We start from the raw sequence: 26064 nt of genomic DNA, 5'->3' as shown, positions 1-26064 counted from the left end.
GATTGCTGCCATAATGTGGCGCTACACTACATGGCACCAAAGGGACAAGTAGAGTTTTTTACAGGACAAGTAGATTTAAGAAGCAACTTGTCCCATGGACAAGTAGATATTTTAATGAATTCCACACCCCTGCATTCTCCATAAATGGCTGTGTAGGTTGCAACAGGGATTTTAATATGCTTGGTAATGTCATAAATTATCGAATCGTATGATTAAATCTGTTAGATTATTTGAAAAGATTTAGTGCTCTTGAAGTTTGTATTTAATTTTATTAAGTGCACCATAGTTTCAAAAAATTGCTTTGAATATTGAACAGTAGTTAGAATGACATTAATGTAGCACATCATTGTTTTAATATGCTGTGCTACTCTCTTTGACATTTACTCTGAATGAGGGGTTTTGTTAGAGTGTAGCTCTAAAAGAACACATTTGTCTTTAATCGGAACAATCGGTTTATAAATGCACCATGGAATATCTGTGTGCTCAGAAAAGGTTACGAAGTGGTGGTGAGGCTATAAGAATCAAAGATATCTTGACAGAAGTGTCATTGCTTTTCCTTTCTTTTTTTCACGTTCACTTTCCCTCTCTTTCTCTATTGCTATTTCACTTTGTTCTAACCTGTCTCCTTTTTTTCAGTTTTTTTTATCAGTCTATCTTTCCATCTTTCTCTTTCACCTTTCCTCTAGTTCTGGTTGTTCGTGGCAGCCCAGTCTAGCCTTCAGTGATTGATGGTAATTGCTTAAACTTGCCTTCCTGCCATATTGAGCTTCCTGTTGCTAGTTTTTGCTTATCGGTCAAGTTACTTGCTAGCCCTCAGCAGCCACAAGGGCAGCCAAGCAGATATTATGCAGGAGGATAGAATGTTAAAATCTGAAATTTCACCATTTTTATTGGTAAACAGGGAGTGAGGAAAGGTACTTTTTAGAGAGACCCTATTTCATACTAGGAAGTGGTGCTTCTTTCATTACTTTGTGATAGACTATTTTCACAATGACCAGAAATGATAGACAAGCATGTGCAATGCAACAGGTCTTGCATTTCTCCGAGTTAGAGCTATTAGCAGTTGTAAACTCTCAACCGGACTTTTCTTGCTACATTAAATGGCAAAAAATAAAAAACGAGTGCGATAGCGCTGCTAAACAAGCGAGATTGCGCTGTGAAAAAATGAGAAAAAGTAGTCCACAAACAGGACGGAAAACAGTGAGCCTCGTATGTTTTCAGTACTTGGTTGCTGCGCTCGAGTAGGGCTAACCACCGGGAAAGGCAAGACGTATGTATGCCTTCCACTAATGAAAGCAAGCAGATTTTAAAAGGCAAGCCCACAAACCAATAAAAGACACTGACGTGACATGGATGGGGCTCCGAGCCCTTTTCTAATTACTACAGCGTCTCGCAAGCGATACGCAGGCTCGACCCTAAAAAATGAGGAAATGTTCTGAAGGACCATATGTTGCTGTTATCTCTTTGGCTACAGGCGGATTTCATGTTGCCTTTAGATGGACAAGTGTTACAGATGAAAGGCTATCTTAGATAGCGTCATAGCCATGGTAAAATCTTGAATTTCTTTTTTTCAGGTTGTAGTACCTGTCTTGGCGAACCAGAAGAACCATAACAGTTGGCCAAATGTTGTGTCCCAAGATGTCATGCGGCATGTCAACCATCTCAAAAGTAATGTTTTTGTTGTTGTTGGCCAAGTTCGTGGAAAGACATTACTGCCTCTTCCTGACGGTTCTGAGAAAATGGAATATGTGGAAAATGAAAAGAAGTAAGTATCATGTATTTAGAATAATTTAGCATGCACCTTGAAAGATTTATTTTGTTTTTCCATTACTAGAATTAGAGCTGGACTGCTTCTAATTTCCTTTTGTTCTCATCCCGGACTGTACTCCCTCAGAACTCTCAGTACCATGTTAGTATGTTAGATATTGGATTTGACATGGGGTTTGAAAACAGTTTGTAAATAAAAATATTATTGAGAGAAACTGCTGGTTTCTAAACTAGTTTCTAAATAATTCATTTCTGGTCTATGCCAAATTTATGTGATTTTGTGACTGGACATTGTCGGAGATTATGTCTAAAAGGTAGTTTAACATCTGTAGGTAGCTTTCCTCCTAAAAGTCATGTAGTTTGTTCAACCTTTCAAGCACAAATGAGAATAACTACTCCTATTTTTCCCTTTTGATGGCTAAAGAGGTCCTACTTTGGCAGCATGAATGGTGGAAATGGCTTATTTCGGAAATGTCAAATCCTATTTTTAGAACACCTGATGAATTTTTAATGTGTTTGCTGCTTCAACACCACATTTATTTCTTAGACTGTCAATATGCTGGGGCTGCTTTGTTGAGATCCTCAAATAATGATACTGTAGGTAGCTTTCCTCCTAAAAGTCATGTAGTTTGTTCAACTTTTCAAGTACAAATGAGAATAACTACTCCTATTTTTCCATTTTGATGGCTAAAGAGGTCCTACTTTGGCAGCATGAATGGTGGAAATGGCTTATTTCGGAAATGTCAAATCCTATTTTTAGAACACCTGATGAATTTTTAATGTGTTTGCTGCTTCAACACCACATTTATTTCTTAGACTTTCAATATGTTGGGGCTGCTTTGTTGAGATCCTCAAATAATGATACTGTAAGAAAATGCATGATCACCCTCATCTTTTTGGACTGGTGCTACTGGTGTTTCGACTTTGTGCACTGGGACTCTGCCTATAAGCTGCAGGTGCATGTGCTCTCACTCCTAACACATGTCAAAATTGGCTACACTCATAACTGGCATAGTTAACTTACCTATAGGTCCCTAGCATAAGACACATATTGTACTCAATTAAATGCCACCAGTGGACTGCTGCACCCTTTGTGTCACACACTACAGCGACAGTGCAAACATGACTGCAGGCCCACCACTGTAGTATGCAGTTTTAAAACCCCAAATTCGACCTGTCAAAATAACTCCTTCTTACAGGCCTAAATTTCCTTATAAATAATAACACATTATCTCTCAGTAGCCCTCAAATTAGGCCTTACTGCTCACGAGGCAGGGTTCATGGTATTTAAAAGAAGAAAAAGTTTAATGTTAAACATGCCCTTACAACAACAAGGCCTTAAAAGCTATTTGCAATGTAGAAGGGTTAGTTGTTCCATAAGAAAGCACTGGGATGCAATATTAAAATTAATAATGTTATCTAGGGCTAGGTAACTGCTACAAAATGTATTCTTTGATTCTTAAATATTTATTACAAGCATAAATCAGGGGTAGAGTCTGATTTGTGATAAATATTTCGAAAAAGTACTTTTAGAAAGTAAACTTTTCCCTGACTAAAGCCTCGACCGTGACCAAAGCTACAGCGAAAACACATCGAAGAGGCCTGTTTTTAATAAACATGTTCTGAGCATTCAGGTGTGTCTGAGTACTTTCCTGTAGATTACGAGGATTGTTTTAAACTCATTTATTGGACTAGTGGAGCCCGATATATATGATATATATGTGTGTGTGTGTGTGTATGTATATATATATATATATATATATATATACACATACTATTGGCAATCACTGTTGGCCATGGTTCCAGGCTTCAGCCAGGTCCTACTGTCACCCATTCATGCATCTTACCAGAGCCTGCACCCAACTATAGCATTATTGTCTTTACCTTTTGTGTTTTTTATTAAAAGTTACAATTTTCTGGAAACTCACAAATTCCCAAGTTCACAATTTATTAGGAAACTCACAAATTCAGTACAATAGTGCTTGTTTCCATTTTTAACTATTTTTTCTTGCAATTTTTCATTTCTTGCATTTTTCAATATCTCTGGTATTGTATCTATCTCCCTCTTGTGATTAGAAGCAGGAATCATGCTTTCTTCTGTGATTGTTTTTTCCAGGGCACCGAATTCACAATTTTCATCCAGTGACACTTTTGAAAAATCCAAATATGATTGACTGAACTCACTTATTTCTAACTCTTCAATGTCGGTCTGGGACATTTTTTTAAGAGCTAATATCTCAAAAACCACTGAACTGGCCACCAGATTTAAAGGCATGGGCCCATAGTTAGGAAAACATGGCTCATCTGCTCTGATGCACCACTTATTGTGCACCCTCCTAGCGGCACCTAACAACACCATGGTTGCACCGTATTTAAAATACGGCACACCATGGCAGTTGTTAGAACCATAGCGTCAAGTTTTTACGCTATTGCGGCGTTTTGCTACTATAGCATCAAATTTTGATGCTAGTGTAGCAAAGTGCAAGGAGATCCATTGATTTTAATGGGTATGTCCTTTTAATGCCTGCTCTGAACAGGCATTAAAAATGATGGAAAAAATGGCACAGTGAAATCTGTTAAATTTACTGCCCTTTTTTTCCAAGCCTCCTAGCACTGAAATGCCCCTGCATATATTATGCTGGCACAGGCATAATGTGATCCACGGGTTTAAAGTGACACAATGCAAGCATTGTACCAATTTGTAAATATAGCGCAGGGGAAATGCCAAGTTAACGCCACATTTGTGTCAAACAAATTATGCAAATATGGCGCAAGGTGGCGCTACGGGCTTCTTAAATATGCCCCATGGTTTCTTAGTAAAGTTCTACTTTCCTTCCACGTTGTGTTGTAAATCTGTCCAGTGATCTTTGCTTTAGCCCCAAGCAAAACATCTTATGGCACTTGAGTGGGAAGTGCTACTGTTTTTCAGCTGAATCTTAACTACAAAGTTGCTGTCGTGACTCTGTATCACATATAAGTGTGTAAAGTTCAAATCCTCAAATAAGAGCCCGTTTTTACATATTTTTGCTTTGCAAGGTGAGGGGTCGCCTCACATGTGCAACAGGGATAACAAATGTCTTCAGAGAATAAATAGAAAACACTCATATTCATGGGATTCAAAATGATTTGCTGATTATCACAATGATTTGCTGATTAAATCAAGTTACATGTTTGGGTACTGATCCAAATACGTTATTCACTTTGTCATGTGGAAGAGAGTTGATTTGTGGTACTTGTTTTGAGTATGGAAAGGTGTAGGAAGTTGGCTCTGTATGTGCTATTTCAAAGTAAGGAATAGCATGCACAGAGTCCAAGGGTTCCCCTTAGAGGTAAAATAGTGGTAAAAATAGATAATACTAATGCTCTATTTTGTGGTAGTGTGGTCGAGCAGTAGGCTTATCCAAGGAGTAGTGTTAAGCATTTGTTGTACATACACAAGACAATAAATGAGGTACACACACTCAGAGACAAATCCAGCCAATAGGTTTTTATATAGAAAAATATCTTTTCTTAGTTTATTTTAAGAACCACAGGTTCAAATTCTACATGTAATATCTCATTCGAAAGGTATTGCAGGTAAGTACTTTAGGAACTTCAAATCATCAAAATTGCATGTATACTTTTCAAGTTATTGACAAATAGCTGTTTTAAAAGTGGACACTTAGTGCAATTTTCACAGTTCCTGGGGGAGGTAAGTTTTTGTTAGTTTTACCAGGTAAGTAGGACACTTACAGGGTTCAGTTCTTGGTCCAAGGTAGCCCACCGTTGGGGGTTCAGAGCAACCCCAAAGTCACCACACCAGCAGCTCAGGGCCGGTCAGGTGCAGAGTTCAAAGTGGTGCCCAAAACACATAGGCTAGAATGGAGAGAAGGGGGTGCCCCGGTTCCGGTCTGCTTGCAGGTAAGTACCCGCGTCTTCGGAGGGCAGACCAGGGGGGTTTAGTAGGGCACCGGGGGGGACACAAGTCCACACAGAAATTTCACCCTCAGCAGCGCGGGGGCGGCCGGGTGCAGTGCAGAAACAAGCGTCGGGTTTTCAATGTTAGTCTATGAGAGATCTCGGGATCTCTTCAGCGCTGCAGGCAGGCAAGGGGGGGATTCCTCGGGGAAACCTCCACTTGGGCGAGGGAGAGGGACTCCTGGGGGTCACTCCTCCAGTGAAAGTCCGGTCCTTCAGGTCCTGGGGGCTGCGGGTGCAGGGTCTCTCCCAGGCGTCGGGACTTTAGGTTCAAAGAGTCGCGGTCAGGGGAAGCCTCGGGATTCCCTCTGCAGGCGGCGCTGTGGGGGCTCAGGGGGGACAGGTTTCGGTACTCACAGTATCAGAGTAGTCCTGGGGTCCCTCCTGAGGTGTTGGATCGCCACCAGCCGAGTCGGGGTCGCCGGGTGCAGTGTTGCAAGTCTCACGCTTCTTGCGGGGAGCTTGCAGGGTTCTTTAAAGTTGCTGGAAACAAAGTTGCAGCTTTTCTTGGAGCAGGTCCGCTGTCCTCGGGAGTTTCTTGTCTTTTCGAAGCAGGGGCAGTCCTCAGAGGATGTCGAGGTCGCTGGTCCCTTTGGAAGGCGTCGCTGGAGCAGGATCTTTGGAAGGCAGGAGACAGGCCGGTGAGTTTCTGGAGCCAAGGCAGTTGTCGTCTTCTGGTCTTCCGCTGCAGGGGTTTTCAGCTGGGCAGTCCTTCTTCTTGTAGTTGCAGGAATCTAATTTTCTAGGGTTCAGGGTAGCCCTTAAATACTAAATTTAAGGGCGTGTTTAGGTCTGGGGGGTTAGTAGCCAATGGCTACTAGCCCTGAGGGTGGGTACACCCTCTTTGTGCCTCCTCCCAAGGGGAGGGGGTCACATTCCTAACCCTATTGGGGGAATCCTCCATCTGCAAGATGGAGGATTTCTAAAAGTTAGAGTCACCTCAGCTCAGGACACCTTAGGGGCTGTCCTGACTGGTCAGTGACTCCTCCTTGTTATTCTCATTATCTTCTCCGGCCTTGCCGCCAAAAGTGGGGCCTGGCCGGAGGGGGCGGGCAACTCCACTAGCTGGAGTGTCCTGCTGGGTTGGCACAAAGGAGGTGAGCCTTTGAGGCTCACCGCCAGGTGTGACAATTCCTGCCTGGGAGAGGTGTTAGCATCTCCACCCAGTGCAGGCTTTGTTACTGGCCTCAGAGTGACAAAGGCACTCTCCCCATGGGGCCAGCAACATGTCTCGGTTTGTGGCAGGCTGCTAAAACTAGTCAGCCTACACAGATAGTCGGTTAAGTTTCAGGGGGCACCTCTAAGGTGCCCTCTGTGGTGTATTTTACAATAAAATGTACACTGGCATCAGTGTGCATTTATTGTGCTGAGAAGTTTGATACCAAACTTCCCAGTTTTCAGTGTAGCCATTATGGTGCTGTGGAGTTCGTGTTTGACAGACTCCCAGACCATATACTCTTATGGCTACCCTGCACTTACAATGTCTAAGGTTTTGTTTAGACACTGTAGGGGTACCATGCTCATGCACTGGTACCCTCACCTATGGTATAGTGCACCCTGCCTTAGGGCTGTAAGGCCTGCTAGAGGGGTGTCTTACCTATACTGCATAGGCAGTGAGAGGCTGGCATGGCACCCTGAGGGGAGTGCCATGTCGACTTACTCGTTTTGTCCTCACTAGCACACACAAGCTGGCAAGCAGTGTGTCTGTGCTGAGTGAGAGGTCTCCAGGGTGGCATAAGACATGCTGCAGCCCTTAGAGACCTTCCTTGGCATCAGGGCCCTTGGTACTAGAAGTACCAGTTACAAGGGACTTATCTGGATGCCAGGGTCTGCCAATTGTGGATACAAAAGTACAGGTTAGGGAAAGAACACTGGTGCTGGGGCCTGGTTAGCAGGCCTCAGCACACTTTCAATTGTAAACATAGCATCAGCAAAGGCAAAAAGTCAGGGGGCAACCATGCCAAGGAGGCATTTCCTTACACAACCCCCCCCCAAACGAAAGAGGATGAGACTAACCTTTCCCAAGAGAGTCTTCATTTTCTAAGTGGAAGAACCTGGAAAGGCCATCTGCATTGGCATGGGCAGTCCCAGGTCTGTGTTCCACTATAAAGTCCATTCCCTGTAGGGAGATGGACCACCTCAACAGTTTAGGATTTTCACCTTTCATTTGCATCAGCCATTTGAGAGGTCTGTGGTCAGTTTGAACTAGGAAGTGAGTCCCAAAGAGGTATGGTCTCAGCTTCTTCAGGGACCAAACCACAGCAAAGGCCTCCCTCTCAATGGCACTCCAACGCTGCTCCCTGGGGAGTAACCTCCTGCTAATGAAAGCAACAGGCTGGTCAAGGCCATCATCATTTGTTTGGGACAAAACTGCCCCTATCCCATGTTCAGAGGCATCAGTCTGCACAATGAACTGCTTAGAATAATCTGGAGCTTTGAGAACTGGTGCTGAGCACATTGCTTGTTTCAGGGTGTCAAAGGCCTGTTGGCAGTCCACAGTCCAGTTCACTTTCTTGGGCATTTTCTTGGAGGTGAGTTCAGTGAGGGCTGTCACAATGGATCCATATCCCTTCACAAACCTCCTGTAATACCCAGTCAAGCCAAGGAATGCCCTGACTTGAGTCTGGGTTTTTGGAGCTACCCAGTCCAGAATGGTCTGGATCTTGGGTTGGAGTGGCTGAACTTGGCCTCCACCTACAAGGTGTCCCAAGTAAACCACAGTTCCCTGCCCTATCTGGCATTTGGATGCCTTGATAGAGAGGCCTGCAGATTGCAGAGCCTTCAAAACCTTCCTCAGGTGGACCAGGTGATCCTGCCAGGTGGAGCTAAAGACAGCAATATCATCAAGATAAGCTGTGCTAAAGGACTCCAAGCCAGCAAGGACTTGATTCACCAACCTTTGGAAGGTGGCAGGGGCATTCTTTAAACCAAAGGGCATAACAGTAAACTGATAATGCCCATCAGGTGTGGAGAATGCTGTCTTTTCTTTTGCTCCAGGTGCCATTTTTATTTGCCAGTACCCTGCTGTCAAGTCAAAGGTACTTAGGAATTTGGCAGCACCTAATTTATCAATGAGCTCATCAGCTCTTGGAATTGGATGAGCATCTGTCTTGGTGACAGAATTGAGCCCTCTGTAGTCCACACAAAACCTCATCTCTTTCTTTCCATCTGTGGTGTGAGGTTTGGGGACTAAGACCACTGGGCTAGCCCAGGGGCTGTCAGAGCGCTCAATGACTCCCAATTCCAGCATCTTGTGGACTTCCACCTTGATGCTTTCCTTAACATGGTCAGACTGTCTAAAGATTTTGTTCTTGACAGGCATGCTGTCTCCTGTGTCCACATCATGGGTACACAGGTGTGTCTGACCAGGGGTTAAGGAGAAGAGTTCAGGAAACTGTTGTAGGACTCTCCTACAATCAGCTTGCTGTTGGTCAGAGAGGGTGTCTGAGTAGATCACTCCATCTACTGTACCATCTTTTGGGTCTGATGACAGAAGATCAGGGAGAGGTTCACTCTCTGCCTCCTGATCCTCATCTGTTACCATCAACAGATTGACATCAGCCCTGTCGTGGAAGAGCTTAAGGCGGTTTACATGGATCACCCTTTTGGGGCTCCTGCTTGTGCCCAGGTCCACCAAGTAGGTGACCTGACTCTTCCTCTCTAGTACTGGGTAAGGGCCACTCCATTTGTCCTGGAGTGCCCTGGGAGCCACAGGCTCCAGAACCCAGACTTTCTGCCCTGGTTGGAACTCAACCAGTGCAGCCTTTTGGTCATACCAAAACTTCTGGAGCTGTTGGCTGGCCTCAAGGTTTTTGGTTGCCTTTTCCATGTACTCTGCCATTCTAGAGCGAAGGCCAAGTACATAGTCCACTATGTCCTGTTTAGGCTCATGGAGAGGTCTCTCCCAGCCTTCTTTAACAAGGGCAAGTGGTCCCCTTACAGGATGACCAAACAGAAGTTCAAAGGGTGAGAACCCTACTCCCTTCTGTGGTACCTCCCTGTAAGCGAAAAGCAGACATGGCAGGAGGACATCCCATCTCCTTTTGAGTTTTTCTGGGAGCCCCATGATCATGCCTTTTAATGTCTTGTTGAATCTCTCAACTAAGCCATTAGTTTGTGGATGGTAAGGTGTAGTGAATTTATAAGTCACTCCACACTCATTCCACATGTGCTTTAGGTATGCTGACATGAAGTTGGTACCTCTGTCAGACACCACCTCCTTAGGGAAACCCACTCTGGTAAAGATACCAATGAGGGCCTTGGCTACTGCAGGGGCAGTAGTCGACCTAAGGGGAATAGCTTCAGGATACCTGGTAGCATGATCCACTACTACCAGGATATACATATTTCCTGAGGCTGTGGGAGGTTCCAGTGGACCAACTATGTCCACACCCACTCTTTCAAAGGGAACCCCCACCACTGGAAGTGGAATGAGGGGGGCCTTTGGATGCCCACCTGTCTTACCACTGGCTTGACAGGTGGGGCAGGAGAGGCAAAACTCCTTAACCATGTTGGACATATTGGGCCAGTAGAAGTGGTTGACTAACCTCTCCCACGTCTTGGTTTGTCCCAAATGTCCAGCAAGGGGAATGTCATGGGCCAATGTTAGGATGAACTCTCTGAACAGCTGAGGCACTACCACTCTCCTAGTGGCACCAGGTTTGGGGTCTCTGGCCTCAGTGTACAGGAGTCCATCTTCCCAATAGACCCTATGCGTTCCATTTTTCTTGCCTTTGGACTCTTCAGCAGCTTGCTGCCTAAGGCCTTCAAGAGAGGGACAGGTTTCTTGTCCCTTACACAGCTCCTCCCTTGAGGGTCCCCCTGGGCCCAAGAGCTCAACCTGGTAAGGTTCAAGCTCCAAAGGCTCGGTTCCCTCAGAGGGCAGAACTTCTTCCTGAGAAGAGAGGTTCCCTTTCTTTTGCTGTGTTGCAGTTGGTTTCCCAACTGACTTTCCTGTTCTCTTGGTAGGCTGGGCCATTTTTCCAGACTCCAGCTCTACTTTTTCACCCTGTGCCTTGCATTGTGCTCTTGTTTTCACACACACCAGTTCAGGGATACCCAGCATTGCTGCATGGGTTTTTAGTTCTACCTCAGCCCATGCTGAGGACTCCAGGTCATTTCCAAGCAGACAGTCCACTGGGATATTTGAGGAGACCACCACCTGTTTCAGGCCATTGACCCCTCCCCATTCTAAAGTAACCATTGCCATGGGATGTACTTTTCTCTGATTGTCAGCGTTGGTGACTGTGTAAGTTTTTCCAGTCAGGTATTGGCCAGGGGAAACCAGTTTGTCTGTCACCATGGTGACACTGGCACCTGTATCCCTCAGGCCCTCTATTCTAGTCCCATTAATTAAGAGTTGCTGTCTGTATTTTTGCATGTTAGGCGGCCAGACAGCTAGTGTGGCTAAATCCACCCCACCCTCAGAAACTAGAGTAGCTTCAGTGTGGACCCTGATTTGCTCTGGGCACACTGTTGATCCCACTTGGAGACTAGCCATACCAGTGTTACCTGGATGGGAGTTTGGAGTGGAACCTTTCTTGGGACAGGCCTTGTCTCCAGTTTGGTGTCCATGCTGTTTACAGCTATGACACCAGGCCTTTTTGGGATCAAAGTTTTTACCCTTGTACCCATTGTTTTGTGAAGAGGCTCTGGGCCCACCCTCCTGTGCAGGTTTTTGGGGGCCTGTAGAAGACTCTTTACTATTTTTAGTTTTGGTTGTCTCATCACCCTTCTGCTGGGGAGTCTTTGTGACCCCTTTCTTTTGGTCACCCCCTGTTGAAGTCTTGGACACCCTTGTCTTGACCCAATGGTCCGCCTTCTTTCCCAATTCTTGGGGAGAAATTGGTCCTAGGTCTACCAGATGCTGATGCAGTTTATCATTGAAACAATTACTTAACAGGTGTTCTTTCACAAATAAATTGTACAGCCCATCATAATTACTTACACCACTGCCTTGAATCCAACCATCTAGTGTTTTCACTGAGTAGTCAACAAAGTCAACCCAGGTCTGGCTCGAGGATTTTTGAGCCCCCCTGAACCTAATCCTGTACTCCTCAGTGGAGAATCCAAAGCCCTCAATCAGGGTACCCTTCATGAGGTCATAAGATTCTGCATCTTGTCCAGAGAGTGTGAGGAGTCTATCCCTACACTTTCCTGTGAACATTTCCCAAAGGAGAGCACCCCAGTGAGATCTGTTCACTTTTCTGGTTACACAAGCCCTCTCAAAAGCTGTGAACCATTTGGTGATGTCATCACCATCTTCATATTTAGTTACAATCCCTTTGGGGATTTTCAACATGTCAGGAGAATCTCTGACCCTATTTATGTTGCTGCCACCATTGATGGGTCCTAGGCCCATCTCTTGTCTTTCCCTCTCTATGGCTAGGATCTGTCTTTCCAAAGCCAATCTTTTGGCCATCCTGGCTAACTGGATGTCCTCTTCACTGGGGCTATCCTCAGTGATTTCAGAGGTGTTGGTCTCTCCTGTGAGGGAACCAGCATCTCTGACTATTATTTTTGGAGTCAGGGTTTGAGGGACCCTGTTCTCCCTAGATAGGACTGGTAGGGGGGAATTGTCCTCCAAGTCACTATCCTCTTCCTCTGAGTTGCCACCCTCAGAGGGGTTGGCCTTTTCAAACTCTGCCAAAAGCTCCTGGAGCTGTATTTTGGTAGGTTTGGGGCCCATTGTTATTTTCTTTATTTTACAGAGTGACCTTAGCTCCCTCATCTTAAGATGGAGGTAAGGTGTGGTGTCGAGTTCCACCACAGTCACATCTGTGCTAGACATTTTGCTTCTAAAAGTTGGAATACTTTTTAAGAATCTACAACTAGTTCTAGAATCTAATTCAAACTTTTACAAACTTTTAAACTCTAAAAGAAATGCTAAACAGGGACTTAACACACAAGGCCCTAGCAGGACTTTTAAGAATTTCGAAAACTTTTCAAATTGCAAAAATCAATTTCTAATGACAATTTTGGAATTTGTCGTGTGATCAGGTATTGGCTGAGTAGTCCAGCAAATGCAAAGTCTTGTACCCCACCGCTGATCCACCAATGTAGGAAGTTGGCTCTGTATGTGCTATTTCAAAGTAAGGAATAGCATGCACAGAGTCCAAGGGTTCCCCTTAGAGGTAAAATAGTGGTAAAAATAGATAATACTAATGCTCTATTTTGTGGTAGTGTGGTCGAGCAGTAGGCTTATCCAAGGAGTAGTGTTAAGCATTTGTTGTACATACACAAGACAATAAATGAGGTACACACACTCAGAGACAAATCCAGCCAATAGGTTTTTATATAGAAAAATATCTTTTCTTAGTTTATTTTAAGAACCACAGGTTCAAATTCTACATGTAATATCTCATTCGAAAGGTATTGCAGGTAAGTACTTTAGGAACTTCAAATCATCAAAATTGCATGTATACTTTTCAAGTTATTGACAAATAGCTGTTTTAAAAGTGGACACTTAGTGCAATTTTCACAGTTCCTGGGGGAGGTAAGTTTTTGTTAGTTTTACCAGGTAAGTAGGACACTTACAGGGTTCAGTTCTTGGTCCAAGGTAGCCCACCGTTGGGGGTTCAGAGCAACCCCAAAGTCACCACACCAGCAGCTCAGGGCCGGTCAGGTGCAGAGTTCAAAGTGGTGCCCAAAACACATAGGCTAGAATGGAGAGAAGGGGGTGCCCCGGTTCCGGTCTGCTTGCAGGTAAGTACCCGCGTCTTCGGAGGGCAGACCAGGGGGGTTTAGTAGGGCACCGGGGGGGACACAAGTCCACACAGAAATTTCACCCTCAGCAGCGCGGGGGCGGCCGGGTGCAGTGCAGAAACAAGCGTCGGGTTTTCAATGTTAGTCTATGAGAGATCTCTTCAGCGCTGCAGGCAGGCAAGGGGGGGATTCCTCGGGGAAACCTCCACTTGGGCGAGGGAGAGGGACTCCTGGGGGTCACTCCTCCAGTGAAAGTCCGGTCCTTGAGGTCCTGGGGGCTGCGGGTGCAGGGTCTCTCCCAGGCGTCGGGACTTTAGGTTCAAAGAGTCGCGGTCAGGGGAAGCCTCGGGATTCCCTCTGCAGGCGGCGCTGTGGGGGCTCAGGGGGGACAGGTTTCGGTACTCACAGTATCAGAGTAGTCCTGGGGTCCCTCCTGAGGTGTTGGATCGCCACCAGCCGAGTCGGGGTCGCCGGGTGCAGTGTTGCAAGTCTCACGCTTCTTGCGGGGAGCTTGCAGGGTTCTTTAAAGTTGCTGGAAACAAAGTTGCAGCTTTTCTTGGAGCAGGTCCGCTGTCCTCGGGAGTTTCTTGTCTTTTCGAAGCAGGGGCAGTCCTCAGAGGATGTCGAGGTCGCTGGTCCCTTTGGAAGGCGTCGCTGGAGCAGGATCTTTGGAAGGCAGGAGACAGGCCGGTGAGTTTCTGGAGCCAAGGCAGTTGTCGTCTTCTGGTCTTCCGCTGCAGGGGTTTTCAGCTGGGCAGTCCTTCTTCTTGTAGTTGCAGGAATCTAATTTTCTAGGGTTCAGGGTAGCCCTTAAATACTAAATTTAAGGGCGTGTTTAGGTCTGGGGGGTTAGTAGCCAATGGCTACTAGCCCTGAGGGTGGGTACACCCTCTTTGTGCCTCCTCCCAAGGGGAGGGGGTCACATTCCTAACCCTATTGGGGGAATCCTCCATCTGCAAGATGGAGGATTTCTAAAAGTTAGAGTCACCTCAGCTCAGGACACCTTAGGGGCTGTCCTGACTGGTCAGTGACTCCTCCTTGTTATTCTCATTATCTTCTCCGGCCTTGCCGCCAAAAGTGGGGCCTGGCCGGAGGGGGCGGGCAACTCCACTAGCTGGAGTGTCCTGCTGGGTTGGCACAAAGGAGGTGAGCCTTTGAGGCTCACCGCCAGGTGTGACAATTCCTGCCTGGGAGAGGTGTTAGCATCTCCACCCAGTGCAGGCTTTGTTACTGGCCTCAGAGTGACAAAGGCACTCTCCCCATGGGGCCAGCAACATGTCTCGGTTTGTGGCAGGCTGCTAAAACTAGTCAGCCTACACAGATAGTCGGTTAAGTTTCAGGGGGCACCTCTAAGGTGCCCTCTGTGGTGTATTTTACAATAAAATGTACACTGGCATCAGTGTGCATTTATTGTGCTGAGAAGTTTGATACCAAACTTCCCAGTTTTCAGTGTAGCCATTATGGTGCTGTGGAGTTCGTGTTTGACAGACTCCCAGACCATATACTCTTATGGCTACCCTGCACTTACAATGTCTAAGGTTTTGTTTAGACACTGTAGGGGTACCATGCTCATGCACTGGTACCCTCACCTATGGTATAGTGCACCCTGCCTTAGGGCTGTAAGGCCTGCTAGAGGGGTGTCTTACCTATACTGCATAGGCAGTGAGAGGCTGGCATGGCACCCTGAGGGGAGTGCCATGTCGACTTACTCGTTTTGTCCTCACTAGCACACACAGGCTGGCAAGCAGTGTGTCTGTGCTGAGTGAGAGGTCTCCAGGGTGGCATAAGACATGCTGCAGCCCTTAGAGACCTTCCTTGGCATCAGGGCCCTTGGTACTAGAAGTACCAGTTACAAGGGACTTATCTGGATGCCAGGGTCTGCCAATTGTGGATACAAAAGTACAGGTTAGGGAAAGAACACTGGTGCTGGGGCCTGGTTAGCAGGCCTCAGCACACTTTCAATTGTAAACATAGCATCAGCAAAGGCAAAAAGTCAGGGGGCAACCATGCCAAGGAGGCATTTCCTTACAAAAGGTATTTTGGAATAGACTACATAATATTGAATGCACATGTTCCATAGATATGCGCACTACAACTCTCATTAGAATGGCCTGTTAATTCTGATGGGGCTGTTTACGAAAGGTACCAGACTAATCTGAATTGTATGTTCAGCTGGAACACTGCTGACGAGTGGTATCCACCTTGAGATGTTACCTACTTCTAGCAGGCAAAGTCGCCAGTAGAAATACCATGCAAAAAATATATGAACATTTGCGTACAATTCTCACATGTTATGCCCCCAAAACTCATAATTCCTGCTAGTTCCTTGTCCCTGGAATTACTGGGACCCTGTAAAAGTAAATAATGGGAGCGAAATAACAGAAATTATTATCGCCTCTTGTAAAGATTGTGTATTTGTATTGTAACCATGGTCAAACATAACAAATATAATTTTTGAGAACAATCTTGGTTTGCAAAGTTTGTGAGCCTAAGTACTTCAAAATATACATTTGGATGCTCCCATGTAATCTGAATGTCGTCTTTTGCAGTGGAGACCAGACGAATAAAGCTATTGTACATGCCATCGAATCTGCCATCATTGACTGGAGCCATCAAATCCGGGGCGTGCTGAAGAGAGAGTCTTCGGAGCCGCTCTTGCAAGGAGAGAATCCCAATCCAAATGTTGAGCTGGAGTTTTGGAAAAACAGGTAAATCGACAGCTATTTTTTTTAGAGTTAAGTATATATTCCTAGACATATTTCTGTAGCTTTTAATAAGTGCCTTATTTGCAAACAAGTACCCGGACGCAAAGTTTTGTTTAAAATTCCACGGCCACCACTATTGAGGGTTGCAGTGGTGCATACCGGGGCTGAGTTGTGTTGATTCCACTTTATACCTCCTAAATCCAAACCCAGACAATCCCAACCTCTTTATCTCACTTTTGCAGCTACCTTTTCACCCCTGCTTTCTCCCCTTGTCTCTTTTTTCCATTCTTATGTCCCTCTTTCTGTCCCTCCTTCTTTCCCCCTTTTGTGTTCTCTCTCTTTAACCATATCAAAGTTTGCTGAGGAAACATATGTGCTGGTCCCCAAAAATGAGTGCCAGTGAGCTCCACCTACAATCACTGGCTTAAATTAAATTTGGCCCTTTGCTTTTTGTGGAAAACACCATCAAATAGAATTGGTGTTGTTCTAATCAACACAGGCAATAAATCATGTGTTAGAATCACTTTTAACAGTGCATAAGCATGGAGTAACACTACCCAAGAGCCGCTTCTTTCTTCCCTACAAGCACATATTCGTAGAGTCTTCATAGGCTTTTTGACTCATGCATTCCACACAGAACAAATCAACTACCAAACCAGTAACTGGTAGGGAGATGCACTTCTACGATTTCTCCCACATTTTCCCTCTAGGCCTATTTTCTCACCCTATCAAAGGCTTCACCTGTAGTCTTTACAAGTGAGGCAAAAATAACAGAAGCTTAAACATCCCTCAGTGGAAGCATCTTAGAAGTAATGTCTAGAAGCTACTCTGGGATAATACAATCTGTGTCTAAATGATGTCATAAATTACAATTTCCCTTTAGTTAATAAATTCCACAGCATACAGTAGAATATAGAACAAACACACCCAACAATGTTTTAAACACTCACACTAATCTTAGCCAATGTGAGCCTAACATATGCTCTTTACTTCTGCTCCTAGGACAGCTAAGTACCTCTTAGGCGCACTGTTAGCGTTTGTCTTCTTTAGGTTGAGACTGGACAGCGCTCATGCGCTGTCTGCAAAGACCTGTGGATTCAGCAAAAGGACTTTGATCTCACCTGCTGCTTACCATTGGTTGAATGCAGCGTAGCTCTTCCTTGCTACCTCCTAACCGGTTCGGGCTTCCGATACCTCACTTCCATTCATGGCTGAGGAGCACCGGCCAAGTACAGTTTCCTTTTGCTTTCATTGTTTATCTGTTGTTAGAGGGGAACTCTTTTTTTAAATTTAATTATTTTCTGCTTTAGCTTGTGTTCTGATGTCTATGTACGTGTTCCTAACCCTGTTTTTGAAATGTGGCTTTTCTTCTTCTATGGCTACAGAGTTTTGTTTGCAACAATTAGGGTATTTAAAATCAGTTTTTTAGGCACGGGACGCGGAGACTTGAACCCAGCTCCCCAGTTCCAAAGTCTGCAGCGCTGCATATTACGCCACTTCCTCTCTCTAAATATTGCTGATTTTGTGAGGGAGCGGAAAATAGCTGACCCGTTATTTTCAGTCTCTCCAGTGAAAATGTCTGTGTGAAACTGCCAGCTTGTTGCTACATGTCAAAACACTTCCAACTAGTTTGCCATCAACTTTCAAACAGCCAGAGAATGAATATCTTTCCTATGAACATGCCTTAGCATTAGTGTTATTTACCCAGTTGTTAGCATACTTGAATAAATCCGAGCTAGTTTCACTTCTAGCAATTTGTGCACCTAATGCTGAGTTTGAAAGCTGCATTTACTAGAGCCATTTTGGGTGTGAGGAGTGCATTAAAACAAGTAGCAACAAGACCTTTGTGAATCCTGTTGGTCAAAGGTTTAGAGCAGCCGCTGCGCGTCCGGCACTGTACATTTCTCGAATGCGCAGCTTGCCATGAAAGGGGGGTCCTGGAGGCTGCATTCGGTGGCGTAGGCTCTGCTCTGTTACTGCTGCTGTTCCACGCAAGTCTCCCAGGGCAAGCAAGCAATGTGTCAACGGGTGGGCAGTGGAGATCCCCCACGGGCCAGAGTGAGCAGGCAAAATTGCCCAGGATTTGGGCTACGCCCTCCTGGGACAGGCAAAGTGCACTTTCATCACTCTTCTAACTTTAGTTCCATAGACATCAAATGGTCTTCGAGGGGTGCAAGGACCTCGTCTGAGTATTTTAAATTGAACTTGGCAGCTGGTTTCTGATGATATTTCAGCTCCACCAAACATGATTTATACAGCTGTGGATTAACTTCACAGATTAGGAATCTGCAGGCAATCCACAAATCACCGGTTGAAATTCCTACTAGTTAACTCAGCCATTCATTCTTCTGGGATTGATGTGGACCATTGAGTTCAGCACGGCTCTGAAAACCATCACCTCAGTACTCTAGGCCTCATTATGACCCTGGCGGTCTTCCGACCACCAGGGCCACTGTGGCGGTTTCACCGCCGACGGGCTATCTGTGAAGACTGCCACATTATTAGTATGGTGGGTAGGCCTCTGCCAACCTGTCACATCCCCGCTCATATCGCCAGGGTGGATGGACCCGCTGGGCAGGAGAAAAGCATGTCCGACCCACCGGTCCAATGAAGTCCACCAGGGTTTCCACGGCAGTAGCACCGCCACGAAAAGCATTTTGTGGCGGAAAGGCTACCGGTGACAGGAAAATTCTTTCCTGTCAGAAATTTATTTCCTGTCACTGGCAGATGACTACCCCCTCCCCTCACCCCTGCCCCCTCCCCCTGATAGCACAGTGCCCCCAACCCCCTTCTAGTGCAGCGCCCCCGCATACACGGACACAGACACCCACATGGACCCTGCATACACTTGTACACCAACACTGACATACACGCGTTCACTCACAAGCATCCATACACACGTTCACCTCTACATTCATACACACACTCACATCAACATCCATACGCGCTCTCACTTTAACATCCATACATGTACTCACTTTGACATTCATACATGCATTCAATCACGCATACACACACATACACAGACGCATACACACATACATGCACACACGCAGACAACACCCACTCACACATTCACACACAACACCTTCCACCAACCTCCCCTGTCTGACGATTGACTTACCTTGTCTGGCGAGGAGGTCATCCGGCAGGGAACAGGTGCTCCCACCGCTGGCAGCGCTCCACCATCAGGACACCACCAGGCCGTATTACAGGTTATAATATGGCTAGTGGAGTCCTTTTGGCGGGGCAGGGCTGGTGGTGGAACCACCCATGCACCTCCGACCACCAGCACAACTTCTGGAGGATTTCCACCCAAAATCTGGTGGAATCCTTCAGTATTCATAATATGCTGGTCGGTAGACCGCTAGCACTGGGCGGTCTTCTGGCATCCGTGGCTTTCTTAGAAGACCGCTGAAGTCATAATGAGGGACTTCGTTTTTTTTAACTTCAGAGATATAATCTTGTACACTGATTTTCATCGTTGCGTCTCCAGATCCCCCCCTACAATGCCCACATTATATAGCATGTTAATGCCTTGTGCTTGCCTGTCTGGGCAGCATGGCTGCCCTGTGTGGTCTTGACCTCCAGGAGCCAAGCGTCAGTGCTGAGGCATGGAAGCAGGTGTGTTTGCTCTTCTGCCGGCTTTGGAGGCAGGATGTTGTGTTCGCTCTTACAAGATGGCAGATGGTGTCTGATAACGAGTACAGTGCAGCACCAAGAGCTCCACAGCTCGCCCACTGTCTTGGCAGACAGGTGGTGGCCAGTGCCTGTCCGGCACCGTCAGAATATCCCTGTAATCAGTTTGAACAGCAATAAAAGAGCACTCGATTTCCTAAGCACTGTTCTTTAAAAATGTGTACAAACTGTATGTGATCTGTTCTCATATTGGAATTTAATGTGTCCACACTAGAAACTGGGAGGCCTGTGATGCGATAAAGTTTGAAAACTAGAGTACAGGCACAGGAAGTCATTTAACTATGATTACGAAATGTATTCAAGTGCTGAAGTTGAGATTAGAACATTTGATTCAAACACCGTAACTCTAGTAAGTACATCATATCTCTGCTGGCTTTGCGGTCCATTAGTAGAGCATTATTTATCTCTAATATTCATACTGAATGTAGAAAATAAATATATGAGCTGATTCCCATTAAACATGCTCAGAATTAACTCTGCCTTTTTGTATATAGCCCATGGCTTTCTCATGGCCTGGAAGTTTGCCATGCTTTCTTCATGCAACTGCTACAAACTGATAGTTGTGTTTTTCATTTTCCCAATCTAATTAGTGTCCCACTATTGGCGGGAACTGTTTTTCTCTCCCTCTAGTGACTCATAATCATTTTTAGGTCGAGCCTAGTCAGTGGGCATTGCCTTCTGTTTTGCATCTTGCAACTTCAGCAGGAGGTGAAGGTTGCTGCTATAATAGATACTAAGAACTCAAGATGCTTCTTGACAGAGGTGATCAGGTCTCTCTCTCTTCCTTGTCATCCTACTTTCATCGGATTTCAAGAAACTGCTAGATTGTCATAGTTGTACTTAATAACTGGCATCAGCTCAAGAGCTGCTGCCTCAGTGGGCAGGGAAGTCTGTGCCACAGCCAGTCTTCACAGCGAGGTGTTTGGCTTTCACTGTTGTGCTGTTTGTTTGTACTTTCTTAGACCTCTAGACAGTGCTGCTAACTGCTTCCCTTGTCCCGTCAGTAACTCCCTCATTCTAAGTCCTCTGAGCAGTGCTGCAGCTGTGTCTCTGGTAACATTGGTAATTCCCCATTCTTAGTCCTTTAGAGAGTGCTGCATGTCTGTTCATACAACCACAACACTCCAAACCAAAACACATAGGTAAAAGACATTGGTGGTCATTCTGACCCTGGCGGTCTTTGACCGCCAGGGCGGAGGCCCGCGGGAGCACCGCCTACAGGCCGGCGGTGCTCCAATGGGGATTCCGACCGCGGCGGTAAAGCCGCGGTCGGACCGGCACCACTGGCGGGGTCCCGCCAGTGTACCGCGGCCCCATTGAATCCTCCGCGGCGGCGCAGCTTGCTGCACCGCCGCGGGGATTCCGACCCCCCCTACCGCCATCCAGATCCCGGCGGTCGGACCGCTGAGATCCGGATGGCGGTAGGGGGGGTCGCGGGGCCCCTGGGGGCCCCTGCAGTGCCCATGCCACTGGCATGGGCATTGCAGGGGCCCCCGTAAGAGGGCCCCTACATGTATTTCACTGTCTGCTGCGCAGACAGTGAAATACGCGACGGGTGCAACTGCACCCGTCGCACAGCTTCCACTCCGCCGGCTCGATTCCGAGCCGGCTTCATCGTGGAAGCCTCTTTCCCGCTGGGCTGGCTGGCGGTCTGAAGGCGACCGCCCGCCAGCCCAGCGGGAAAGTCAGAATTACCGCCGCGGTCTTTCGACCGCGGAACGGTAACCTGACGGCGGGACTTTGGCGGGCGGCCTCCGCCGCCCGCCAAGGTCAGAATGAGGGCCATTGTCATTTACAATGCCAATAGCTCGAACTCTCACAAATGCAAGACCTATTGCATTGCAAATGATTGTTATTATTTTGTTGACTATTTTTTGTATAAGTTTGCATGCTTTTTCAATTTAATAGGTTGATATATCAAAGCCTGTTGCTTTTTTTTTTTAACCCTTCTTGACTGACAGGCTCTACTAATTTCCTCTCATCTCCCATGTTTCTGTTCTCTTCTTCCGAGCAGTTGCCAGTAACACTGGCAGGGGTGCCCCCGGTGGCAAATGGTCTCTGTCATCAAAATTCTTCTTATATATTTTGCCATCAAGAGTTTAGCATAGTAGAGGAGCTCAGCAAGGAGAAATTACTCCATGACCTGTGATGATTACCTTGTATATGTTGTAGTGTTGCTGGGCCTTATAGTTATCACGGCAGAAGAAGCTGTCATCTGTCAATGGGCCAAATGCCCCATCGTGTTTGCAGATTTAACTCTTATATCCTGGCACAGCTTCACAGGCACTTAATCACTCATAATAACTTTAAACTGACTGGGTTGCAGTGGCAGATTGGTAAATGAAAAAGAGAGAATACTAGGATTTGTGCAAGAATCTCGCCTGTTGTTTAAGCTTAATTACGGCACTTGAAATGCTGTCTTTTTCCCAAAACACATTTTTTTAAACCAAATGTCTATAATGAAACTTGCACAGTGTCATTGTATTGTATGTGTCCCTGTGTTTTTTTCTGTTTTGTAATTTATATGAGAACTGCGTTGTCTGCACTTTTATTAGGTCAAGATTTGACAAAACCTATGTAAGATAATGAATTGAATATAAAAATTAATTTACGCAAAATATTGGTTAGCACCCAACATCAATGTGGGGTACTCACGTATACGTATACTACTAATAAATTGAGTTTGAATGAGTCAAAGTAATTAACAGAGTTTAGCAGATATTTGGTGGTGCAAGCCCTCTCCTGTCGCAGTGAGTCCCACGTGACTATTGTTTTGTGTATGTGTGTATATTTATACAGGGAGTGCAGAATTATTAGGCAAATGAGTATTTTGACCACATCATCCTCTTTATGCATGTTGTCTTACTCCAAGCTGTATAGGCTCGAAAGCCTACTACCAATTAAGCATATTAGGTGATGTGCATCTCTGTAATGAGAAGGGGTGTGGTCTAATGACATCAACACCCTATATCAGGTGTGCATAATTATTAGGCAACTTCCTTTCCTTTGGCAAAATGGGTCAAAAGAAGGACTTGACAGGCTCAGAAAAGTCAAAAATAGTGAGATATCTTGCAGGGGGATGCAGCACTCTTAAAATTGCAAAGCTTCTGAAGCGTGATCATCGAACAATCAAGCGTTTCATTCAAAATAGTCAACAGGGTCGCAAGAAGCGTGTGGAAAAACCAAGGCGCAAAATAACTGCCCATGAACTGAGAAAAGTCAAGCGTGCAGCTGCCACGATGCCACTTGCCACCAGTTTGGCCATATTTCAGAGCTGCAACATCACTGGAGTGCCCAAAAGCACAAGGTGTGCAATACTCAGAGACATGGCCAAGGTAAGAAAGGCTGAAAGACGACCACCACTGAACAAGACACACAAGCTGAAACGTCAAGACTGGGCCAAGAAATATCTCAAGACTGATTTTTCTAAGGTTTTATGGACTGATGAAATGAGAGTGAGTCTTGATGGGCCAGATGGATGGGCCCGTGGCTGGATTGGTAAAGGGCAGAGAGCTCCAGTCCGACTCAGACGCCAGCAAGGTGGAGGTGGAGTACTGGTTTGGGCTGGTATCATCAAAGATGAGCTTGTGGGGCCTTTTCGGGTTGAGGATGGAGTCAAGCTCAACTCCCAGTCCTACTGCCAGTTCCTGGAAGACACCTTCTTCAAGCAGTGGTACAGGAAGAAGTCTGCATCCTTCAAGAAAAACATGATTTTCATGCAGGACAATGCTCCATCACACGCGTCCAAGTACTCCACAGCGTGGCTGGCAAAAAAGGGTATAAAAGAAGGAAATCTAATGACATGGCCTCCTTGTTCACCTGATCTGAACCCCATTGAGAACCTGTGGTCCATCATCAAATGTGAGATTTACAAGGAGGGAAAACAGTACACCTCTCTGAACAGTGTCTGGGAGGCTGTGGTTGCTGCTGCACGCAATGTTGATGGTGAACAGATCAAAACACTGACAGAATCCATGGATGGCAGGCTTTTGAGTGTCCTTGCAAAGAAAGGTGGCTATATTGGTCACTGATTTGTTTTTGTTTTGTTTTTGAATGTCAGAAATGTATATTTGTGAATGTTGAGATGTTATATTGGTTTCACTGGTAATAATAAATAATTGAAATGGGTATATATTTTTTTTTGTTAAGTTGCCTAATAATTATGCACAGTAATAGTCACCTGCACACACAGATATCCCCCTAACATAGCTAAAACTAAAAACTACTTCCAAAAATATTCAGCTTTGATATTAATGAGTTTTTTGGGTTCATTGAGAACATGGTTGTTGTTCAATAATAAAATTAATCCTCAAAAATACGACTTGCCTAATAATTCTGCACTCCCTGTATATATATATACAGGGAGTGCAGAATTATTAGGCAAATGAGTATTTTGACCACATCATCCTCTTTATGCATGTTGTCTTACTCCAAGCTGTATAGGCTCGAAAGCCTACTACCAATTAAGCATATTAGGTGATGTGCATCTCTGTAATGAGAAGAGCTGTGGTCTAATGACATCAACACCCTATATCAGGTGTGCATAATTATTAGGCAACTTCCTTTCCTTTGGCAAAATGGGTCAAAAGAAGGACTTGACAGGCTCAGAAAAGTCAAAAATAGTGAGATATCTTGCAGAGGGATGCAGCACTCTTAAAATTGCAAAGCTTCTGAAGCGTGATCATCGAACAATCAAGCGTTTCATTCAAAATAGTCAACAGGGTCGCAAGAAGCGTGTGGAAAAACCAAGGCGCAAAATAACTGCCCATGAACTGAGAAAAGTCAAGCGTGCAGCTGCCACGATGCCACTTGCCACCAGTTTGGCCATATTTCAGAGCTGCAACATCACTGGAGTGCCCAAAAGCACAAAGTGTGCAATACTCAGAGACATGGCCAAGGTAAGAAAGGCTGAAAGACGACCACCACTGAACAAGACACACAAGCTGAAACGTCAAGACTGGGCCAAGAAATATCTCAAGACTGATTTTTCTAAGGTTTTATGGACTGATGAAATGAGAGTGAGTCTTGATGGGCCAGATGGATGGGCCCGTGGCTGGATTGGTAAAGGGCAGAGAGCTCCAGTCCGACTCAGACGCCAGCAAGGTGGAGGTGGAGTACTGGTTTGGGCTGGTATCATCAAAGATGAGCTTGTGGGGCCTTTTCGGGTTGAGGATGGAGTCAAGCTCAACTCCCAGTCCTACTGCCAGTTCCTGGAAGACACCTTCTTCAAGCAGTGGTACAGGAAGAAGTCTGCATCCTTCAAGAAAAACATGATTTTCATGCAGGACAATGCTCCATCACACGCGTCCAAGTACTCCACAGCGTGGCTGGCAAGAAAGGGTATAAAAGAAGGAAATCTAATGACATGGCCTCCTTGTTCACCTGATCTGAACCCCATTGAGAACCTGTGGTCCATCATCAAATGTGAGATTTACAAGGAGGGAAAACAGTACACCTCTCTGAACAGTGTCTGGGAGGCTGTGGTTGCTGCTGCACGCAATGTTGATGGTGAACAGATCAAAACACTGACAGAATCCATGGATGGCAGGCTTTTGAGTGTCCTTGCAAAGAAAGGTGGCTATATTGGTCACTGATTTGTTTTTGTTTTGTTTTTGAATGTCAGAAATGTATATTTGTGAATGTTGAGATGTTATATTGGTTTCACTGGTAATGATAAATAATTGAAATGGGTATATTTTTTTTTTTGTTAAGTTGCCTAATAATTATGCACAGTGATAGTCACCTGCACACACAGATATCCCCCTAACATAGCTAAAACTAAAAACAAACTAAAAACTACTTCCAAAAATATTCAGTTTTGATATTAATGAGTTTTTTTGGGTTCATTGAGAACATGGTTGTTGTTCAATAATAAAATTAATCCTCAAAAATACAACTTGCCTAATAATTCTGCACTCCCTGTATATATAGTAAATTACAAAGAAACTGGGATAACTTCATGTGTTACTTTAATTTTTAATTTGATATATTACATACCCAAATAGTCCTCACTACAGGGGGACGACCAGGCACAGAACATCACAGAAGTCCAAATTCCTCATTCCAGAGAGGTCAGGTAATTCCCATTTGGGCAGAAACAAGTGTTTGCATCCAAACAGATTACAACTAGCGCAGTAATACACTTTTTTTGTTTCTCACACAAAATTTGTTTAAAAAATCATGGTAGAATTTGTGTTGAGAAAATACTGCGCATTCTGGAATTTCCTGTTCA

The 26064-nt window shown here is 45.3% G+C and overlaps 1 protein-coding gene across 1 annotated transcript in view; it reads left to right on the top strand.

Moving 5' to 3' along the window:
• DNAH9 (dynein axonemal heavy chain 9) overlaps nucleotides 1–26064 on the top strand; it is a 975671-nt gene that overhangs the window by 14639 nt on the left and 934968 nt on the right. The window contains exons 2-3 of the mRNA XM_069200368.1: nucleotides 1575–1765; nucleotides 15978–16136. Of these exons, the coding sequence (XP_069056469.1) occupies nucleotides 1575–1765; nucleotides 15978–16136 (350 nt within the window). The remainder of the gene's footprint in view (nucleotides 1–1574; nucleotides 1766–15977; nucleotides 16137–26064) is intronic.

Source organism: Pleurodeles waltl, chromosome 7 (genome assembly GCF_031143425.1).
Source record: "Pleurodeles waltl isolate 20211129_DDA chromosome 7, aPleWal1.hap1.20221129, whole genome shotgun sequence".
Lineage (NCBI taxonomy): Eukaryota > Metazoa > Chordata > Amphibia > Caudata > Salamandridae > Pleurodeles > Pleurodeles waltl.
The sequence above is the reverse complement of the archived record's forward strand: the minus strand, read 5'-3'. Positions and strand labels throughout refer to the sequence as shown.